The sequence below is a fragment of the Myodes glareolus genome, chromosome 4 (assembly GCF_982192425.1).
Source record: "Myodes glareolus chromosome 4, mMyoGla1.1, whole genome shotgun sequence".
NCBI lineage: Eukaryota > Metazoa > Chordata > Mammalia > Rodentia > Cricetidae > Myodes > Myodes glareolus.
Window position 1 is genome coordinate 90013190 of NC_142029.1, and position 20418 is coordinate 90033607.

The following is a 20418-nucleotide window of genomic DNA, read 5'->3' on the forward strand; positions in this document are numbered from 1 at the left end:
AAGGTTTCTGTCCCATATGGTCCCACAGCCTTATAGACACAAAGAAACACATACAGGTTTACATTAATCAGAAACTGGTTGACCTATTAGCCCAGGCTTCTTATTAACTAATTCTTACATCTTTTATTAGCCCATAATTCTTGTCTGGTTAGCCATCAGCAAGGCATTCTTATCTTGCTTCCTCTCTGTCTGAGTGACGACTGCAGACTGACATTTTCTCTTTCCAGAATTCTCAAGTTCTCATCTCTGCACCTTTACTTCCTGTATGGCTACTAGCCAATCAATATTTTATTAAAAATAATACAAGTAACAGGATAAAAAGGCCATTGTTCCACAGTAATTAGGGAACTGCAAGTTTCCAAATAACGACATGTAGACTTATTATCAATCAGGAAAGTTTGACTTTGGTGTAGGCTTGTTCTCAACTATATCTTATAACTATATAGAATAAAGCTTCTATTAATCTATGCTTTTCTGTGTGGCATTTTACCTCTCCCTGCTCTGTATGGCTGACTCCCTCCATGTCTTGCTGGCATCAGATTCATTTCCAGCTCCTCACTCTATCCAGAAGTCCCACCTAACCTCTCTTGACTAGTCATTGTCCACTTAGGTTTTTATTAAACCAATCAGGTGCCTTAGGCAGGCAAAGGAAAACAGCAACACATCTTTATTCAGTTTAATCAAATATCCCCCAACTCCTAGCTTTCATTTGCTGTCATGTTTCTGTTTCTTTTATGTCAGAACTTCTGTAAGACCTTCATAGTATTCTGCTGACAGTTAAAGAATGACCTGATATATTATTTGCTTAGCAAAAGTTTACCTTTAGCTAAAAACTGTACTTCTTGATTATAGCACTCTAATCTATGTGTGCTACTGATTTACATTTAACCTTTCAGTATTTGAAAGCTGTCACTTCATTGTCTCCTACATTAATGTTTCCGATGAATGTGTGGCATACCTTCTGATTTTGATCACCAAATAAGGTGACCTTTTGTCTTTATAGTTGTTTTTCAGATAGTTGAAGATAGATTTTTTAATATTTAACATATTTGGGGATTTTTATGTTTGCTGGATGTGTTTTTATTGTTTTCTTTTCTTCTTTAGAAAATATTGGTGGTTACATTTTCATATATATGAACTATGTGAATATATATGTATATATATATATATATGTGTGTGTGTGTGTGTGTGTGTGTGTGTGTGTGTGTGTGTGTATCTTCTATACCAGAAAGAAATCATCAATGCCAAAATATTTGGTGTTTTCCACAACTTTTCCATGCTGAGTTCTGATTTTTTCTTGCTTTATCTCTTTGTGCTTTATTCTGAATTTATTTGTTTGTTTGCTTGTTTCTTTGTTTTTATTTATTGTGGCAGAGTTTTATGTAGACCAGGCTGTACTCCTACTTGCTATGTAGCCAATGATTGCTTTGAACTTCTTATTTTGGTTTCCAGCTCCTTAGCTGGATTTACATGTGTTCTTTACCATACTCAGTTTTACATGGTGAAGAGGATTGAAGTCTACCAACTGATTTAGTTCCCCAGCTTCCCATTCATTTGTTCTTATGATGAAGTCTTTTTCAGGTGAGATTCAGGGAATACTAGGAACATAGCACTGCTGCCAATTGCTGGGAAACCCGTGAAGATGGAATTGTTGTTTATATAGAATGTAGACCCATAAAGAAGAACCCATGCTTTTTTTCTTTTTGTATTGTTCTCATGCTTTTAGTATCTCCCCATATTTTCCAATTTTTCCAACTGAGTTTTGAAAAACTAACTATCACCTGCATGGATAATAAGACCATATCTGATATTTTAGCTTTTAGGCTTTTTTGAGTAGCAGTACATTATATTTCCATTAAAGCAGGAAATTTAATATCTAGATATAGCAGATTACTGAAAGTATTTTCCTTCTGACTGGAAAATAGGGAACATTGTGTGTGGTAACCTCACACACACTCATTCCTTTAATCTCACTTGGAAGCTAGTAAAACATTTGTGGGAAGGAAGTCAAAAGTCCCTAGTCACTGGCTATGGGAGTGGAAGTTAGCAGAGCCAGTGAGGAATGTAGGATACCTAGGATATGGACTTCCTCAAGGCTATCTGCTCAGTTCCTGGTCTGGAATTCTCATGGCAGGTCCTCAATGCCTTGGATTTTCTAGATGCTTGACTGTCCCAGGATGGGCCCTGAGGACTCTGTCCTGACCTCTGCTTCTCTCTGAGCCTGCGATTTCACTACCAAGGGAAAGCACCTCCTGCTGCCCATTCTGGACTCCACCTTGCTGCTGGGACTCCTGTAAGATGAGACACTGCCATGTGGTAGGGCTGGTGCTGGGGAACAGACACACCAATTACTGAAGTGTGTTTTTTTGCAGATAAGAGGAACAGGAAAATGGACCTGAATACCTTTAGTAGCAATCACTGCATTCTTCATTCCCACTTCTTCATACCCCCATTCCTGCCTTGCTTCTGCTATGAACACCAGAGTCTCCTTTTCCTCTTACTTGCCCTCAGGTTCCTCACCTTCCTCTTTTTCCTCTCTTCTTCTTCACACCCTTAAAACTTTTAATGTCTTTGGTGTCATTGTTGGTGGACCTAAGTTTTGGATGACAGTTGGGCAAACAGGGTTTTTGACAAGACAATGAAGGAATAGGATGATTTTTCTAGTCCTAATTGTAGGCTCAGTCTCCTGCATTAGAGCTTTTATCTTCCGCTATAAATCTGTCCTTTCCCAGGATTTAGCGTAAGGAAGCCTTCTGGCTCTCCTCAAGTTATCATGAGCCTCCTGTTGGGGTGAGCTCTGCTTGGGACAGATCCTTCTCAGTCCATTTTTTCTTAGTCATTGACCAGTTCCCATGTGATACTTGATACTGGGCCCTGAAAGAGCCCCTAACACTGCTTTTGCCTTTCTGCCTCCACAAGTGTCCAGTGTGGTCTCTTTAGTTCTACTAGGGTTTGTAATGAGCTCTTTGGGTCATCTCTACAGATAAGGTTGTCCTGGGACATCTCACTTGACCCGAAGGAGGCAGCCCTATCTATGTCCCCAGGGGTGCCAGCAGAGAGTGTGGAAAGTTGTGTTTCATGTTTCCCTGTGAATGTTGGAAATGTCTTGGATACTTTCATTATTGGTAGCTGCTGATTGTAGTTCAGACCAAAGTTCATTTTAGGAGAAGAAAGAAACGTTTCTTGATAGATCTCTGTGTGGTTCTCAGGGGCCTTTGAGGTGAACATTCCCAGAGATGAAAGGGTTTGGACTCTAAAATCCTACTCTGAACTCTTGGGAATTGGGCTGGATTAAGTTTGGACACCTGAAAATCCGGAAAGGTCACTTGAGCCCTCTCTGTGTGGCTGGTGGACCTTTCACCTGGGGGCCTAAGTCTGCTCATTTATTGACTCACTGACTGTTCCTCCAGGTACTGAAGACTTTCTTTGTCCTTCTTCCTCTCCACTCAATGTCCAGGAATGTGCAGAGTGGGCTTCATTGATACCAACAGGGAGAGAAATCAGACAAAGAATTTTATGTGTTGTGGTGATAAGCATTCCTCTGACAGGCTTTAAGGTCAGACCTTGTCCTGTTCTGCCTTAGTTGACCCCTTCGCCCTTCCCTGTTGTCTAGGTGTGGTTACTATTGCTATGGCGAAACACCATAACCAAAAGAAACTTGGGAAGGAAAGGGTTTATTATACTCAGAGTTCACATCACAGTACATCATCAAAAGCAGTGAGGGCAGGAAACTGTGGGCAGGAATGAATGCAGATGCCATGGGGGAGGGGTGCTGCTTCATGGCTCTCTGCTCCTGGCTTGATCTGCCTGCTCTCAAAAATTTCAGGATCATGGGCACAAGGATGACTGGCTCAAACTCCATCAACGGTTAATGAGTTCCTGCAGTTCTTCCTGTGGTGTGTTCCCAGTTTTCTTAGGAAAATTCTAGTGTATGACCAGTGATACACAGGAGAATAGATCAGCTTCCCAGGAAACCGCAGTCTCCTGCAGTATATCTGCAATTACTGCAGTTCTGAAACTGCTCCATGTCCATCCCAGCTCTTGGCACTGTCGGTCATTGGTGTGTTTGTTCTCTTGTGTCAACCATTCTAGTATATGGACAGTGGTTGAATTTGCATGTCGCTATGGAAGGGACACTCAGTGCCTTTCGCTTGTCCATTTAATGCCAGAATCTCACCCTTAGTCAAGTTTCTGTCTTGTTATTTAAGTCAGATTTGTTAAATAGAGAAAAATCTTTTGCATATTCTAAACAAAGTCTTAGATTCTTCCTATACCTTCTCAGATATTTAACAATGTGTACCCATTAGTAACAGATTTTAATTTTAATAATATTGATTCTAGTTTCATCAACTACTGCTTTAAAACACTCTAATGGAATGTTTCTTAGGTAGTGGGATTGTTTATTACATCTATTAATATGTGATGTACTGTCAATTTCTTTTCTGAGTCCTACGAAGTGGATGTGTAAATTACACCAAAATCGTATGTTGAATTCAAATTCCTGATGATCTATGGATGTGATTAGATCATAAGTGTGCAGCCCTCAAAATGAGATTTACTCCCTCGTCAAAGACACAAACACAAGGGCTTCATTGTTCTCTTCCTTTGTGAGAACATGGAGAAAGGGTTGTTTATGAACCGGGAAATGCCTTCACCAGAAACTGTTCTACTGGGAACCTCATCTTTCATTTATTACTCATCAAGAGAAATAAATATCTACTGGTCACAAGCTGTCTACTCTGTAGGTTTTCTATTCTGGACTAACATCCTAAAAGAACTAAGCAAATGATTTTTGTATTTAATTTGAGAATTATTTTCTGAACCAGAGTTCTTTCCGAGCATAATGATTTGGGGCTGGAGAGATAGCTCCGTGGTTAGAATACTAGATTCTCTTTTAGAGGAACAGGGTTTGATTCTCCTTACCTACATGGCCACTCAGAGTCACTTGTAACTCCAGTTCAATTCTAGTGGATCTGATGCCCTCCTCTGGCCTCCAAGGGCACCAAGCATATATGTCGTACAGACATACATGCAGAAAAAAAAAAACACCTGTAGTCGGAGGAGGCTACTTGCTTGTTTACCAACCGTACGGATGCTCAGCCCCAAAATAATCACGCCAAAACTATATTATTTGCAATACTGTTTGACCAATAGTTTAAGTGTATTTCTGGCGAACTCCTACATCTTAAATTAAACCATTTTCATTATTTTATACTTGACCATGAGTCTTGTGGCCTACCAGCAAGATTTCAGCTGGGAGCTAACGTCTTTCCCTTCTGGTAGATACATGACTTCTCCCTGACTTTGTTTTCTTTCTTTTTTTTTTCAAAGTTTATTAAATTATAAAAGTTTCCATTTCTGCCCCTCCTCCCAACACCCTCCCACTCCCCCCACTCCCCCTCCTCCTCCCTCTCCATCCCTAAGAGCAGTCAGGGTTTCCTGCTCTGTGGGAAGTTCAAGTTCCTCCCCCCTCTCTCCAGGTCCAGGAAGGTGAGTATCCAAACAGACTGGATCCCAAAAATCCAGTATATGCAGAGGAAACAAGTCCCAGTGTCATTGTCAATGACTTTTCAGAAAGACTCCAGGCCAGTCACATTCAGAGAATCCGGCCACATTCAGAGAATCTGGTTGGATCACGTGCTGACTTTTTTTTCTTTCTCCCAGCACTCAGTTTAGTTTTCTCCCATAGCTCTACTCTGTCCTATCACAGGCCAAAGCAGCTTCTTTATTTATTAACCAATAAAAGCAACACATATACAAAAGTACTTCCCACATCAAAGATTGGACAGGGATTTCTATTGACCATTGGATTTTAAAATGACTCTGTTGTACCAAATCAGCAAGCCAACAGTCATTTTTGCCTAATATCGATACCTGGGTCCCTTTCTGAAGAATTGTATTTTAATCTCTTAAACTTGTTGTCTAATGTCCAACTAATGTATACACCTTAAATGCTTTCCTTAAAGGAACATAACACTATACATGGAAAAAATTTACATTTGGCCCTAATACTGTGTTAAAAAGGTGAGCTAGTTTGTGTGTCTATTCTACCACCAGTTTTGAAAGTGATTGATCTATAATTCAAAGTGGCCATTTTTTTCTTTTTTTATTCATTATTTATTTTACAATCCAGCTTCACCCCCCCTCATAATCCCCTGCTGGTTCTTCTCTTCCATTCCCTCCTCCAACCCTCAAATCCCCTCCTTTTCCATCTCTATCCTGGAAATGGCTGGTCTCCTATGAGTATCAATAAAACATGGCATACCAAGTTGCAGTAAGACTAAGCAACTCCCCATGTATTAAGGCTGGGAAAGGAATAGCCAAAAGAGTTGGAGACACTATAAGATGGTCAATGACAGTCTACACAACTATAACTCTATAGTGCCTAGGTGAGTCTCATGAAGGTGTTCTGGTTTTCAGTTCAGTCACTGTGAGCCCCTGTCACCCAGCTTAGTTGATTGTGTGAGTCTTCCCATGGCGATCTTGATCCCTCTTGGTTCCTACACTGTTTTCTCCTCCTCCTCCATGCAAGGATTTCTTAACTCCACTGTGGTTCTCTGCATCTGCCTCCATCAGTTGCTGGAAGAAAAAATGGGCCAGGCACCAATCTGGTCACAGGAGATGGCCAGTTCAGGTTTCTTATCTACTATTGCTAGAAGTGTAAGCTGGGGTCTTCCCCATAGACTCCTGGGAGATTCCCCTAATCCAGGCTTCTGCTTCACCCTGAAATGCACCTTTGACAGTTCCTCTCACTACTCCCCTCTTCCATGTCTCACCATGCAACCTGATGGCTCAAGTTCCAATCCCATTTGCTCTCAGTCCACTCACAAAATCTCTTCCATTTCCCATTCCCAAGGAGATCTGCATGCCAGTCACCACCTGTGAACTCTCTTTGTTCACTAGTCTCTCTGGGTCTGTGGATTATAGCATAGTTATCCTTTATATTAGAAATAATATCCACTTATGAGTGAGTAAATATCATGTTTGCCTTTATCGGTCTGGGTTACCTCACTCAGGATGATTTTTTTCTAGTTCCATTCATTTGTATTCAAATTTCCTGGTGTCATTGTCTTTATTAGTGGAATAATACTCCACTGTATAAATGTACAACATTTTCTTTACCTGTTCCTTGGGAGAGGAACATCTAGGTTATTTCCAGTTTTGGCTATTATAAATAAAGTTGTTATGAACATAGTTGAGCAAGTGTCCTTGGTGTATGATTCATCATCTTCTGGGTATTATGCCCAAGAGTGGTATAGCTGGGTCTTATGGTAGGTTGAGTTCCAGTTTTCTGGGGAACCACCATACTGACTTCCAAAGTGACTGTACAAGTTTGGACGCCCATCAGCAATGGAGGACTGTAAACCTAAAATCCTTGACTTGAATTTTGCAAAGGAAGAGAGTGTGTATTATGGGATGTGGACAGTCAGAAAATGCAGGAAGCAGAAGCTGAAGACACACCACATAATGAAAAACAAGAATAAAAGACTATGGGAGCTAAGAGAACTCACACTAATTTGAGAAAGCTTCCTAGGGATGGAGTCACCCAGGAGGTCTATATTAGTCAGGGTTCTCTATTGTAACAGAACTTAGAGAATGGAGACTTATTAAAGTGGCTTGCAGGATGTGGTCCAACTAGTCGGACAATGTCTGTCTTCATGTGGGTTGTCCTTTTGTATTTTGGATAATGATTATAACTGTTTCACTCAATGGCTTAGCAGAGTAAATCCAGACAGGAAATCTGAACAGAAACAGAGAGAGTAGTTGGAGTCGAAGGATAAGCCACGTAGCCACCGAAGGAGAAAGATGCCAGAACATTACTAGTAAGCAACAGCTTCGTGGCATTACATAGATTAATAGAAATGGGTTAATTCAAGATGTAAGAGTTAAGTAGGAATACACCTAATACATTGGCGAAACAGTGTTGTAACTAATATAGTTTCTGTGTGATTATTCGGGTCGGGGTGACCTGAAAACAAAGTGCAGTCTCAGGTTACACTGTCTACTAACAGAAGGTCTAAGGGTCCAGTCTCAGGATACACTGTCTACTAACAGAAGGTCTAAGGATCCAGTTCTTGTCAGTCCATGATGCTGGATGTCCCAGCTGGTCTTAAGTTTCCTCTGGATTCCCAAAGAAGTAGACTCTAGTGCCAATGAAGGAATGGACTCGCCAGTGAGATTGAGGGTAATAGGGTAGGGAGCAATGGCTTTCTTCTTTTACTTCCTGCCCAAATGGGGTGGCCAAGATTGAAGATGAAACATCCAGTCTCAAAAGATCAGGAGTAAAATCAGGCCTTCCAACTTCACATGATTTAATTATGAAAAAATCCCCACAGTTGTGCCCAATCTCTGGTTATGTAGTTATTTCCAGATATAGTCAAGTCAATAACCAACAATAGCTACCAAAAATCAATATAAAATTTTGCTTTAACCCCAGAATAGTTTGATACTGTCTGACTTTGGGGAGATTTTCCTCTACTTCTCCTGAAGTAGTGGCCTTGAAATACCAAGTGTCATTGAGGAGGACACACGTGCTCCAAGTGTCTGCAGAAAGGATGTCTAAGTTTGAGGGGACTATTGTGTCAGGGAGTTGACACACTGTCTTCCCTGTCTTTACAATGAGTGTGTAAACAATTGTGGCAGCTCCAACTTGGGCATGAGGAGAAGGCAGGTTCTGCTTCATTCTCCAGATCATTGGTGCTTTGGTACAAAGGGTGGAGGGAACAGAATTAGGGAACAGAGTTCTGGTGGCTGTGGGTCTGACTGAGACAGCCCTCCAGGAAATCACTTCAGTGAATCAGCTCAGCTTTATTCCAGAGTATAGGAAGCATATAGGGAACCTGGGGACAAACCCTAATTCTCATTAAGTGGCATGCTCCTATCACAGGCTTCGTATGTGGCAGTGGGGCCCTATAGCAAAGCTCCTGCCATAAGTCTTAGTTACCATGTATGTTGGTGGGGTGTCTTCTAGCAGGAAATGATGCCTTGGGTCACCCAAGAGATAAGTCAGGAATCTGGGCTTAAAGACAGCTTTAAGATAAGGTCAGTCCTCCAGGGGCCCACAGATGTTCTCCAAAAAAGGCAGGCAAAGAGCAGGAAGTGTCACTGGGAATGGGGAAGGAGTCCCAATGGCTTTGAGATTGTAAAAAGCCACCAGACCATGATAGACTGTGACCTTTGATCAGGAAGGCCTTCCTGCAAAGTGACCCATCCTTATGGTGCTAGGTAAGCACAGTTTATTTTTGTCTACAAACCTGATTGGGAGGTTTTTCGAAATCACACATGGTCTCTGTGTACTTTTGGCTTCATCAGTGGTATTTGAAATTTCCTGACTCCATCAGTGGGACAGGGAAACCAGACCCAGAATGAAAGCCTGTTTTTCTACCCTGCTTTTCTTACATGACCTTTCTTGTCCTTCTATCTGATCCCCAGGAAGATTACTGCAGTATGCATGAAAGATGAGCCCCAATCTGCAATTTGGATTGCAGTGATTTATTGAGCAATTAATTATATTCCACTCAAAAGGATCAGGGAATTTAAAATCTGGATGTAGAGGCTAAAGGTAACAGTTTCCTTCTATGTGGGGTGTCATAGCCAAGTATGTGTAGCACCCTGTAGGCTCATCAGCTTCCCAGTCTCAAAGTTCCTACGTTATCACAACTATTCATTCCCAATTGATAGTTAGTGAAATAAAGATGTGGACAAGAATGCAGAAGGACCTGAAGCATGGGGTAGGAGTGTGAAAATGAGCAGGCATAGTAAAGCACTTAGGTTCTCTGCTTCCCCCAGGCTATCTGCTCAGTCCACTGTCTTGGGATCCCATTGGCTTCCCCTTCTAGCCTGAGCTCTTATATAAGCATGCACTGCTGAGGCTAGGCCTTGAGTCTAGCTCTCTGCTGCTCTCTTCACTTGGGATCCCACTGCCATGGGAAAGCATTTCCTGCTGCTCCTGCTGGGCCTCTCCCTAGTGGTGGGCTTCCTGCAAGGTGAGATCCTGGCAGATGGAAGGGGCCATTGCTGGTGGGCATAGATACTGTCGAAGGGCATTGGATTTGGGAGGTCAGGAATAAGATGTAAGACCTGACTCCTTTTATACATGGACCCACAGCCTTCATCTGCATTTCCTCTCCTCTCCATCCTTCCCTTCGCTCTGTTGTACACAGTATGGGCTTTTCCTATTCCTCTTCCCCTTGTTGTGCCTCTACTCCTGGTGTCCTTTCTCTTGGTTGTTTAGTTCACCTCTTTGTTCTTAGCAAACATTCTCATTTCCTCCAATTACCTGTGTATAGGCCTAAAATTGTATTGGAAATGATGTAAGGAAGGTTTATGACAGGATGAAGATTAGAAAGTGATGGGAGCGCTTCTCTGCTCATAGGAGGTAGTCTCAAGCTCCCTACACCAGAGCTTTGATCTTCTTCCTCACAACCCAGTCCATTTACAATACTTGTAGTGGAGAAACTTTGCTCTTCTCAAGTCCTTCCTAAGGTCATGGGCTACGCTTTAGAGTTCGGTTCCTCCTACATCTAGCTCTTTCTTTAATTGTTTCTTTTTCACAGATGATAGCAATAGGCTTATCTCCTGCCTGATGCTTGATGGGCTGCTCTGAATGAACCTCTTATATTTGGTTTTGTCTCTTCAGCTCTGACATGCTTGCAGTGTGACATGCTAAACTCTGATGGAGAGTGTGAGAAAGGAGAAAGCACGTGTGAGGCTAAAGAGGGCCAGGAATGTGGCATATTGGTAGTGTCTAAAGGTATGTCCAGACTGGGAGATCTTGGGGTGACCCTGTTTGCTGCTCAGGCATCAATCAGCTCTCTTTACACTCCTGAGGACAAAGCAGAGACTATGGAAGGCAGTGTTTCTGTGTAAAATCAGGACAAGTTTTCTTTCCATTTGATACTGGTTGTCTATCTTTCTTTGCCAGACGAAGATACTTTTTTGAGTACGGTCTCTGGATGGCCTTTATAGCTTTCTGGAAAACATATTCAGGGTTGTGAGGATTTGAACTGAAATATTCCAGTAAGCAATTTGGAAATTGAAGGCATGGCTTCAAGCCAGATTACAGAACAATAGGAGATAACTATAATCACCTCAGTGTGGCTGGCATTCATTTCACCAGGGAGCCTAATTGTCCTCCTTTTCTGAGACTCTGATTTTACAAATATTTAGGGTTAACCATTGTTATATTTCTTGTACAGGTAATGAGATCCTCTTTGGGCAGCAGGATTGCTCTTCTCATTGCTTAAATAGGACTTTTACCCATCATGGCCTCACACTGGACTTTACATGTTGCAACGACCAATCTTTGTGTAATGAGTTTTAGAGGCTGGGCCTTTCCTTGCCCAGTTCTGCTGCAGGTGAGTCCTTATTCCTTTGCTGTGTTCTCAAGGCTCATGACCTTGAATCATCTGTTCCCTGCACTGCCCAATCCCTGGCACCTGCCTGGATCAGCATCAGCTGCTGATGGTTCAATTGTTCAGTTGGGAATAGAGCAATGTTCTCTTCTCCCCATCTCCCAACTGCTTCTACTTTTTAGATTTTTTGTCCTTCCTTTTTTTTCATCCATCCTTCAATCACTAACGGATATTTGCCAAACTTTCCCCTATTCACTTCACTTTTATTTTCATCAACAGTGATTTAATATTAGTGAATATCACAGAGCTCACATGCCTTTGTGTGTCTTCAGGTTAGTGGCACCTCTTCTGCCAAGGTTCTAGCAGACATAAATTTCAGTATCTCACTCCATTCTTATACATTGAATTGAAGACATAAGCTATCTGGTTTCTCACTGCTGTGACCTGAGTAAAACAATATTATGGAGCGATGATCATGTTTAGTTCATGATTTTAGAAATTTTCATCATTTCGTAGAGGATGTAGAGAATCGGAGCAACTCATATCATGGCATGTAGGATTCATAGCTGAGCAGAGTAGGAAGGGACCAGGACAGAATAGACCCTCCAAGCCCACGGTCCTTGCTTTCTCCATTTCAGTCTGTAATTATTTTATAATGTATGCAAAATTTGAATGTGTTTATGGCTTCGATAGATTAATTAGGTCAGAGACTTCGTATTCAAACCATGTCTAGAAATGTGACTGATACACCCAGAGCAGTGTTTGAAGTATCTCTTAGATATCCTTCATACAGTCAAGTTCACAATTAAGATTAAGCCATCTCATGGGCTGTAGTCTTGTCAACACCACAGCATCCAAGTCTAGTTTGTGTACGCATGGAAAGGCAGACCAGTTTAGCTTATTTCCTAGTAATCTAAGTAAATTTGAAGTTGATGTTGTTTGCATCATAATTTTGTATTTTTTCTAGCACATTGCACAGACAGTGCTGTCCAAGGAAACATGGCTAGAAATCCCATTCCACCCTGCAAAAACACAGCTTGTTTATCTGTTTAGGCATATATTTAAAAGTTTAAAAATCATTAATAAGTTTTGATGCACATTTACAAGTGTTTATGTATGAATATTTATATACTTGCAAATATTATAAGTCCTTCTAACCTTATTTTTCAGTGCTGTTCATTAAATCCTGTCTCTGGACCACGGGAGCAAGTATTCTGCTGCTGACCTTGTCTTGAACCCTATGTTTTGGTCTTTCCATCTTATGCCTTAGATGTCTTTTGTAGTCTAAATGTATCTTAGTGTATTATTTTGGATATGCTGTCATTCTTGTGTGCCTTTAAAAATTTAATTTGTTAATTCTATATAGTTGTCTAGATTACTTTCAGTTATAAAACATTTGTGTTTTTTTTTTATTTTTTATGAATGTTTCTGTCTTGACATGCCATGACACACTTTTGTAGCTCCAAGGTAAACCTGCAGGAGTCAGTACTCTCCTTCTGCCCTGTAGGTTTTGAAGACTGAATTTAATTTCTCAGATGTATTGGTCAATGCACTCACATTCTGTGTCATATTCTCTCTCCTCAAGTTTAAAATCATATGATTAGGGGACCAGTGAATAAAGATGTTTGTTACTAAGCCTGATGACTCGAGTTCAGTTTCTGGGACCCATAAAATAAAAGGAGAAATTGAATTTTTACAAGTTCTTCTCTGACTCCCACATTGTGTTCTCTTTAACCCTTGATACCACTGCACTATAACTTTCTCCCCTTGAAGTCCCTCTCTCCCATGGCCCTTTAGTAATTTCCTGATATTTGTGGGTATTTCAAATCGTGTGCTCATGTCTGAAGAAACAGAGCTAACACCCACAAGTGACAAATGAAATACCAAAGAAATAAATCTGCCAATCAACAAATGGGTAACAGAAATGAATAGATAGGTTTTCAAAAAGAAGGAGAAGAAAAGGAAAAAACACAAATGGCCAATAACCTTGTTAAAAGTGTTGAAGACTAGGGATCAGGGATGGCTCTCCCTAGGAACCTGCAGTAGAATAAATAGTTATGGAATGTGAGGACCAAACAAGGACGAGAAGGGAATTCTGGGAGTGACAGCTAAAACTAAGGGTCATTTTAGGAGTCACACGAAAACCTAATACAGTAGAAATTCCTATAATATATGAACATGAGCTAAATGAAATTATTAAATAAAGGGGGTAGATAAAGCACCAACTGTACATCTCTCATCACCAACTGAAGTTTCCAGTACTGTTAATGGGTTACATCTACTTAAGTTGTTAGACAAAGGAGTTCCATGGTATAGTGGTTTGAATAAAAATTGCTCTCATGCTCTCTTTGTCCATTTTCCTTCTCAAGAGGCAGCCTCTCCCTTCCCCTTCTTCTTCTTCTTCTTCTTCTTCTTCTTCTTCTTCTTCTTCTTCTTCTTCTTCTTCTTCTTCTTCTTCTTCTTCTTCTTCTTCTTCTCTCCATATTACCTTTAACTTTACACCCTTTCCAATAACCACTAAATAAACTCCTTGCCCCTGCCAAATGACCCTTATAGGCTCATAGAGAAGGGTACTATTAGGTGGTGTGACCGTGTTAGAGTAGGTGTGGCCATTGAGGAAGTATGTCATTGGGGGTGGGCTCGGAGGTTTCAAATGCCCAGTGTCATTATTTTCAGGATCAAATGAGATGATAATGTGGTTTTCTCTTTCAGTTTGTTTTTATGATAGATTATATTGATAGATTTTCATATGTTGAACCATCCCTGAATCTTGAATGTGGTGGATGTTTTTTTAGTATATTCTTGGGTTTGGTTTGCCAGTAGTTTATTAAGTATTTTTGCAATAATACTCCTGAGCAAGATTGATCTATAATTCTCTTTCTTAGTTGTGTGGTTTGAGTATCAGATAGCTATTGCCTCATTAAAAGAGTTTGGTAATATTTGATCAAGAAAACTAAAAAAAAGCAATCAACAAGTGAAAGAAACAGATTAAGACTAGAAAATTGAAATAAAGGCAATAAAAAAGAACCTAAGCTGAGAGAAATTTGGAAATGAAAAACCACGGTAAATCATCCATTCGTACAGATGCAAGCATAAACAACAGAATACAAGAGATGGAAGGGAGAATCTCCAGAGTTGAAGATACACTAGAAAAAATAGATTCATAAGTCAACGAAAATGCTAAATCCAACACATCCTTCGCATGAAATATACAGAAAATATGGGACACATTGAAAAGATTCAATGTAATAAGAATAGGAATTGAAGAAAGAGAAGTCCATCTTGAAGACATAGAAAACATTCTCAACAAAGTCAAAAAAGAAAATTTTTCCAACCTAAAGAAGGACATGTTTATGAAAATACAAAAAACTTATTGAACACCAAATAGACTAGACCAAAAGAAAGTCACCTCATTCCATAATAATCAAAACTTAAACATACAGAATAAAGAAAGAATATTAAGAGCTGCAAAGGAAAAAGGCCAAGTAACATATAAAGTCAGTCCTGTGAGAATTACACCTGACTTCTCAATAGAAACGATAAAACAAGAAAGTCTTGTTCCGGAATTATGCAGGCACTAAGAGACCATGGATGCCAGCTCAGATTACTTTACCCAGAAAATCTTTCAATCAACACAGATGGAGAAAACAAAATATTCTATGTAAAAACCAGATTTAATCAATACATATCCACAAATACAGTCCTACAGAAAGTAGTAGAAGAAACCAATCCAAAGAAACTAGTTACACTCACAAAAACACATGCATAATAATCCCACACTAGCAAACCCCAAAGAAGAGGAAAATATGCACAGAAACAACAACAATAACAACAAAAAAGTAACAAAAACTAGAAATTATTGGTATTTAATATTCATTAATATCAATGGACTCGATTTACCTATAAAAAAGACACAGACTAAGAGATAGGATATGAAAACAGAATCCTTCCTTATGCCATATACAAAGAGAATACCTCACCTAGAGAGACAGACATTACCTCAGAGTAAATGGTTGGGAAAAGATTTTACAATAAAGAAGAACTAAGAAAAAGAAATGGCATAGCTATTCTAAAATCTAACAAAGTAGACTTTAAACTAGAATTAGTCAAAAGAGTGGAAGAAGGTCATCTCATATTGAAATGGGATGACCTTAGGCATATGCTTTGTTTTTATTGGTTGATGAGTAGAGCAACTACATGGCATCTCCATGACTCATCCTACTCCTCTCTATCTCTTTGTTTGTAATTTGGGTCTGGCTTTCCTCTGTTAAGTCAAACAGCTTTATTTATCAACCAATAGAAGCAACACATAGAAGAACATCTCACATCATCTTCCCTTTTCTGTCTAATTAAAGTGGAAATCTTTAACATAGTAAAATTACATATACACCTAAGCTATTGCCCAAACAGTGTTATAATTAATCTCGTTTCTGTGTGATTATTTGGGTCTGGGCAGATGGGAAACTAATGTGTAGTTTCCACTTACATCATATTCATCAGAGGAAAAATCAATCAGGAAGGAGCCTCAGTTCTGAATATCTAGGCCATCAAATACAAGGGCACCCTCATTTGTAAAAGAAACATTACTAAAACTTAAATCACACATCAAGCCACATACACTAATAGTGGGAGCCTTAAGCAAACTACTCTCGTCAATGGACAGGTCTGCCAGATAAAAACTTAACAAAAACATAAGGGAATTAAGAGATGTTATGACTTAATAGGCTTAACAGACATCTATTGAACAATTCAGCCAAATACAAAAAAGATACCTTCTTCTCAGGATCTCATGCATTCGTCTCCAAAGTGGACCACATACTTAGTAGCAAAGAAAATGTCAACAAATATTTTAAAAAATGGAAAAACTCCCTGTGTCTTATCACACCATCATGGTTTAAAGTCAGAATTCAACAACAACAGTAATTGCAGAAATCCAACAAATTCATAGAAACTGACCATTGTTCAACTGAATCACCTGGGTCAAAGAAAAAATAAAGAAAGAAATTCGAGGCTCCCTAAAATTCAATGAGGACGACTGTACAACATACCCAAACTTATGGTATGCAATGAAAGCAGTGTTAAGAGAACGTTCATAGCACTAAATACCTACATAAAGATGCTGAAAGAAATCACACACTAGTGAGTTAACAGAAAACCTGAAAACTCCAGAACAAAAAGAAGGGTTGGCAAGAGACTTGACTCTAGAGGGCTTCCCAGGTGTCCAAGAAGATGTCCCCAGTTTGTTCCTTGAGCAGCAGAGGAAAGGGTGCCTGAACTGGCTTTGTCCTATAGCCACACTGATGAATATCTTGCATATCACCACAGAACCTTCATCTGGTGGTGGATGGAGATAGAGACAGAGACCACATTGGAGCACTGGACTGAGCTCCCAAGATCATAATGAGGAACAGAAGAAAGGAGAAAATGAGCAAGGAAGTCAGGACCGCGAGGGGTGTATTCACCCACTGCGAAGGTGGAACCGTTCTAATGGGAGATCACCAAGGCCAGTTGGAATGGGACTGATGGAGCATGTGATCAAGTCGGACTCTCTGAATGTGGCTGATGGTGTAGGCTGACTGAGAAGCCAAGGACAACGGCGCTGGGCTTTGATTCTACTACTTAGACAGGCTTTGTGGGAGCCTTGTCAGTTTGGATGCTCACCTTCCTGGACCTGGGGGGAAAGGGGAGGACCTTGGACTTCCCATAGAGTAGGGAACCCTGACTGCTTTTTGGTCTGGAGAACAAAGGGGAGGAAGAGTGGGGGGAGGGGAGGGGAGGGGAGGATGTGGAAATTTTTAATAAAAAATATAGTGTCTCCAAACGGTCCTGGTAATGGAGTTCCTCTCAGGTGTTTGCACAAATCATCAGAAATAAGAAGCATTGCAAAGATTGCTCACAATCAGTTTGCAGCTCCTCCCGGACACACACATTGTTACTATCTATTTTCTCCCACTGTGCTCTTAGCGTCTAATGATTATTTCCTTTTAATTTGAGATGAGTCTCACAATGTTCTCTTTGGTGGCTTCTAACTCTTCTTGTAGAGAAGGCTGTGTGAACTCACCAGGACCTGCCCACTTCTATTCTCTGACAGATGGAGTTAAAGAGTAGACCACGAACTCAGGAAAGTATTTTATTTTCAAGTTAGTTTCTATTTTTAATTTGTGTTTTATTCTTAGAAGGTTCAGGAATGTGTGTCATTCATTTTATTTCCTTTTCCCCTTTTAACTTATATCCACCTCTCCTTTTTAAGTTGAAACTGTCTTTTTCACAATCAGTTCTCTTGCTAATGTCAATATTTTGAGACGTATGATATTGCTGACATCAGGAATACAGGAAGGATTGTCTTATGATTACTTGTTTCCTGGCTCTCACACTGCCTGATGAATCAATTCATGATAGAATCAGCTGTTTATTTCTCTTATTGAATGACACAGTCAAAGCAGAGGCACAATGGTAAGGATCCTCTGATCGACCAGTCTGACCAGTTCTCTGTGGTGTCTGTGTAGAAGCTGCACTGTTGTCTGTACAAGAAGTCTCTCTCATATGCCAAGTACACATTCATCAAATGCAGAGGTTGTCTGTGGTGCTGTAGCCTAATAGTACAGCTCATAGATTTTATTATATATACTGCATATGTGAGGAGAGAAAGTGTTTGTTAATCTATTAAGTAACAGATTATAAGAATGGGAAGAACTCTTCTTGGGATCAGAAGACTGAATGTTGAGAAATCCTCAAACCCTGTTTCCCTTGCTGAACATTTTCAACAACAGATAGCGATGCTCCCTCGCCGATGGAAGAAGAAGCTCACTTGTGAGTTTAAGGAAAGGTATAAATGTGGGCATTTATTAACTGAAATGTAAGAATTGTAAAATGTTGAGAGGAGAGAACCAAACCAAACCATTTATGACCAAACCAAACCATTTATGCCTTGTAACTATTTGTGAACCTGCCATAGTCAGGGAGACCTGCATGGCTAGGCAGTAATTAAGGTACAGACAATGCCTTTAGACACAGAAAATCAAAATATGGCCCTCTCTATCATCCTGGATGCGATCTGAAATAGGCATTGATTATCTAGACCTACTAAACACAGATTTCCACATACTCCTTCAGACTGCCAATGTGGAGAGTTTCAAGCTTGCACGGTGGTAGATGGGATTCTGCTGTGCCACCATAGAGCATCAACAATCATGCATTGGAGAACAAACTTAGTTTATCCTTCATCTTCTCACTGGTCCAGCTGCCCACTTACATTACGTGGAAGCAAATTGCAATGTTATATGAGTGGAATTTTACAATATGGAAAGATTAACAATGCTTTAAAATTTTGATTTCCATGTTATTATAAATTACCACAAATATAGGAACAGGTAAGATGGATGAAAATAAGGAATTTAAACTGTGTTTTATTGAATCAGGACCAGGGAAGAATTTGACCAGTGCTTTTGTTCCTTCTATGGAGAATCTGTCTTTATTTGTGGAACGATCCAGAGAAACTGTCAGTCATTTTAAGTTTTCCAACTAGCAAAGTCTATATAACCCTAGAACCAAGCTACTCTCAGACTTTTGCAGAATTTCTAATTAAAGCTGTCCCTGATTTGGCTTCTAATCAGGAAAGAACGGAGGCACAGCTCCACTCAGTGCTCAGTAATAGTCTAAAGAATCCCTTGTCTTCCATTCAAACGAAGTCTGAATTCATGGATTCAATAAAGAAAAGTGTCTCAGAGTTGGTGAGTGTGAATCAGGTTTAATGTTTTATCCAGAGACATTTTAATTTGGATCTTGAACACCAGGATAATAGAGAGATGCTCAGTAAAGAATAAGACAGAGGTTTATGGAGAAGAGAGCAGAGGCTTGAAAAAGGAGCTGGCATGAAAGTGCCATTCAGAGATTTATTAAGAAAACAAGGGCCTGGTGAACACAGGAAAGAAGGTATGACTGTCCCTTGATGTGAGAAAGCATCATGAGTGACAGTACAACATCCCAGAGATACTTGACAGGGTCATGAGGTAGGAGAGCATTATAGACTCCATGGAAACAGAAGCATTAGCTTAAAGTGAAAGAATGGAGATAGCCACACATAGAGAGCATGGGGAGGTGAACCTGGTGTGTGTGTGTGTGTGTGTGTGTGTGTGTGTGTGTGTGTGTACCTGTGTGTGTATGTGATTCAGAGATATAGACTAAAAATTTAAATATTGCTTTTAGACTGTTTTCCAGAGGACAAGAACCTGGCCACTGCTATAATCTAATTTCTGTGTAGGCATCAGAATTGTTTTCTCCATGGGACAGAATTAAACGATTACATTTGTTTGACATTCCTGTTACATCCATAGGTGACAGGGCTATATCAGCATGATGTGTGTGACATGACCTGTCTTTTCTTGGTTTCGGTTCTTAAAATACAAAGCCCATGTTCTAACCATGAAAAATGTGTGATTGGGCTCCCTTAGGGACTGTCTGGATTAGTTGTTATAACAATGAGTATATATTATATTTTGGTGACTCTCCAGATAATTTCTAAAGTTGTCTAAACACCACCCTCCTTTAAAATTTCTCCGAGTGAAATTTACTTTAAGGCAAAATTCTTAGAGACTTTTCATATAAAACAAAAGTGTAAGTGGGATTTATCAGGGTAGTCATTACAGGAAAATATGAGAATCTCAAGATTATACATCATTTTGGTTCATTTGTCATCTTTCATATCTTATCCAGTTTCCTTTCTGTTGCTGTGACAAACCCAATGACCAAATGAATGCTGACTGAGGGAAAGGCTTATTTCAGCTTGCACATTTAGGCTATGGTCTGTCATTGAAGGAAATAAGAGCAAGGACTCAAGAACTGAACAGAAATCATGGAGGAGCAATACGTCTTGGCTGCCTCACTCATTTCTGCTCAGCTAGATTTCCTCTGCCCGGGACTGACACTGCCCTCTGATATCAATTATCCAACAAGAACAGCAGCAGTGACTCACAGGCCAATGTGGTTCAGGCAGTTTGTCAGTTTAGGTTTTCTTTTCAAAGGCATGTCATGTTGACAACAACGTCTGACCAGGACATCTGCTTGA

At 40.0% G+C, this 20418-nt stretch overlaps 1 protein-coding gene across 1 annotated transcript; it reads left to right on the forward strand.

The window, feature by feature from the left end:
• Positions 1 to 9925: 9925 nt before the first annotated feature.
• On the forward strand, positions 9926 to 11323 carry LOC148122387 (prostate and testis expressed protein 14-like). Its single transcript, XM_087905092.1, has 3 exons — positions 9926 to 9986; positions 10640 to 10753; positions 11199 to 11323. Exons 1-3 carry the CDS (start codon positions 9926 to 9928, stop codon positions 11321 to 11323), a joined length of 300 nt encoding a protein of 99 aa, XP_087761218.1.
• Positions 11324 to 20418: the final 9095 nt, after the last annotated feature.

Bases quoted from the DNA above. Each gene is read 5' to 3' on its own strand.
- LOC148122387 (XM_087905092.1), top strand. From the start codon at position 9,926: ATGGGAAAGCATTTCCTGCTGCTCCTGCTGGGCCTCTCCCTAGTGGTG. The intron at 9,987-10,639 runs GTGAGATCCTGG...TTGTCTCTTCAG, and splicing joins AGTGGTGGGCTTCCTGCAAG to CTCTGACATGCTTGCAGTGT. The intron at 10,754-11,198 runs GTATGTCCAGAC...TTTCTTGTACAG, and splicing joins CATATTGGTAGTGTCTAAAG to GTAATGAGATCCTCTTTGGG.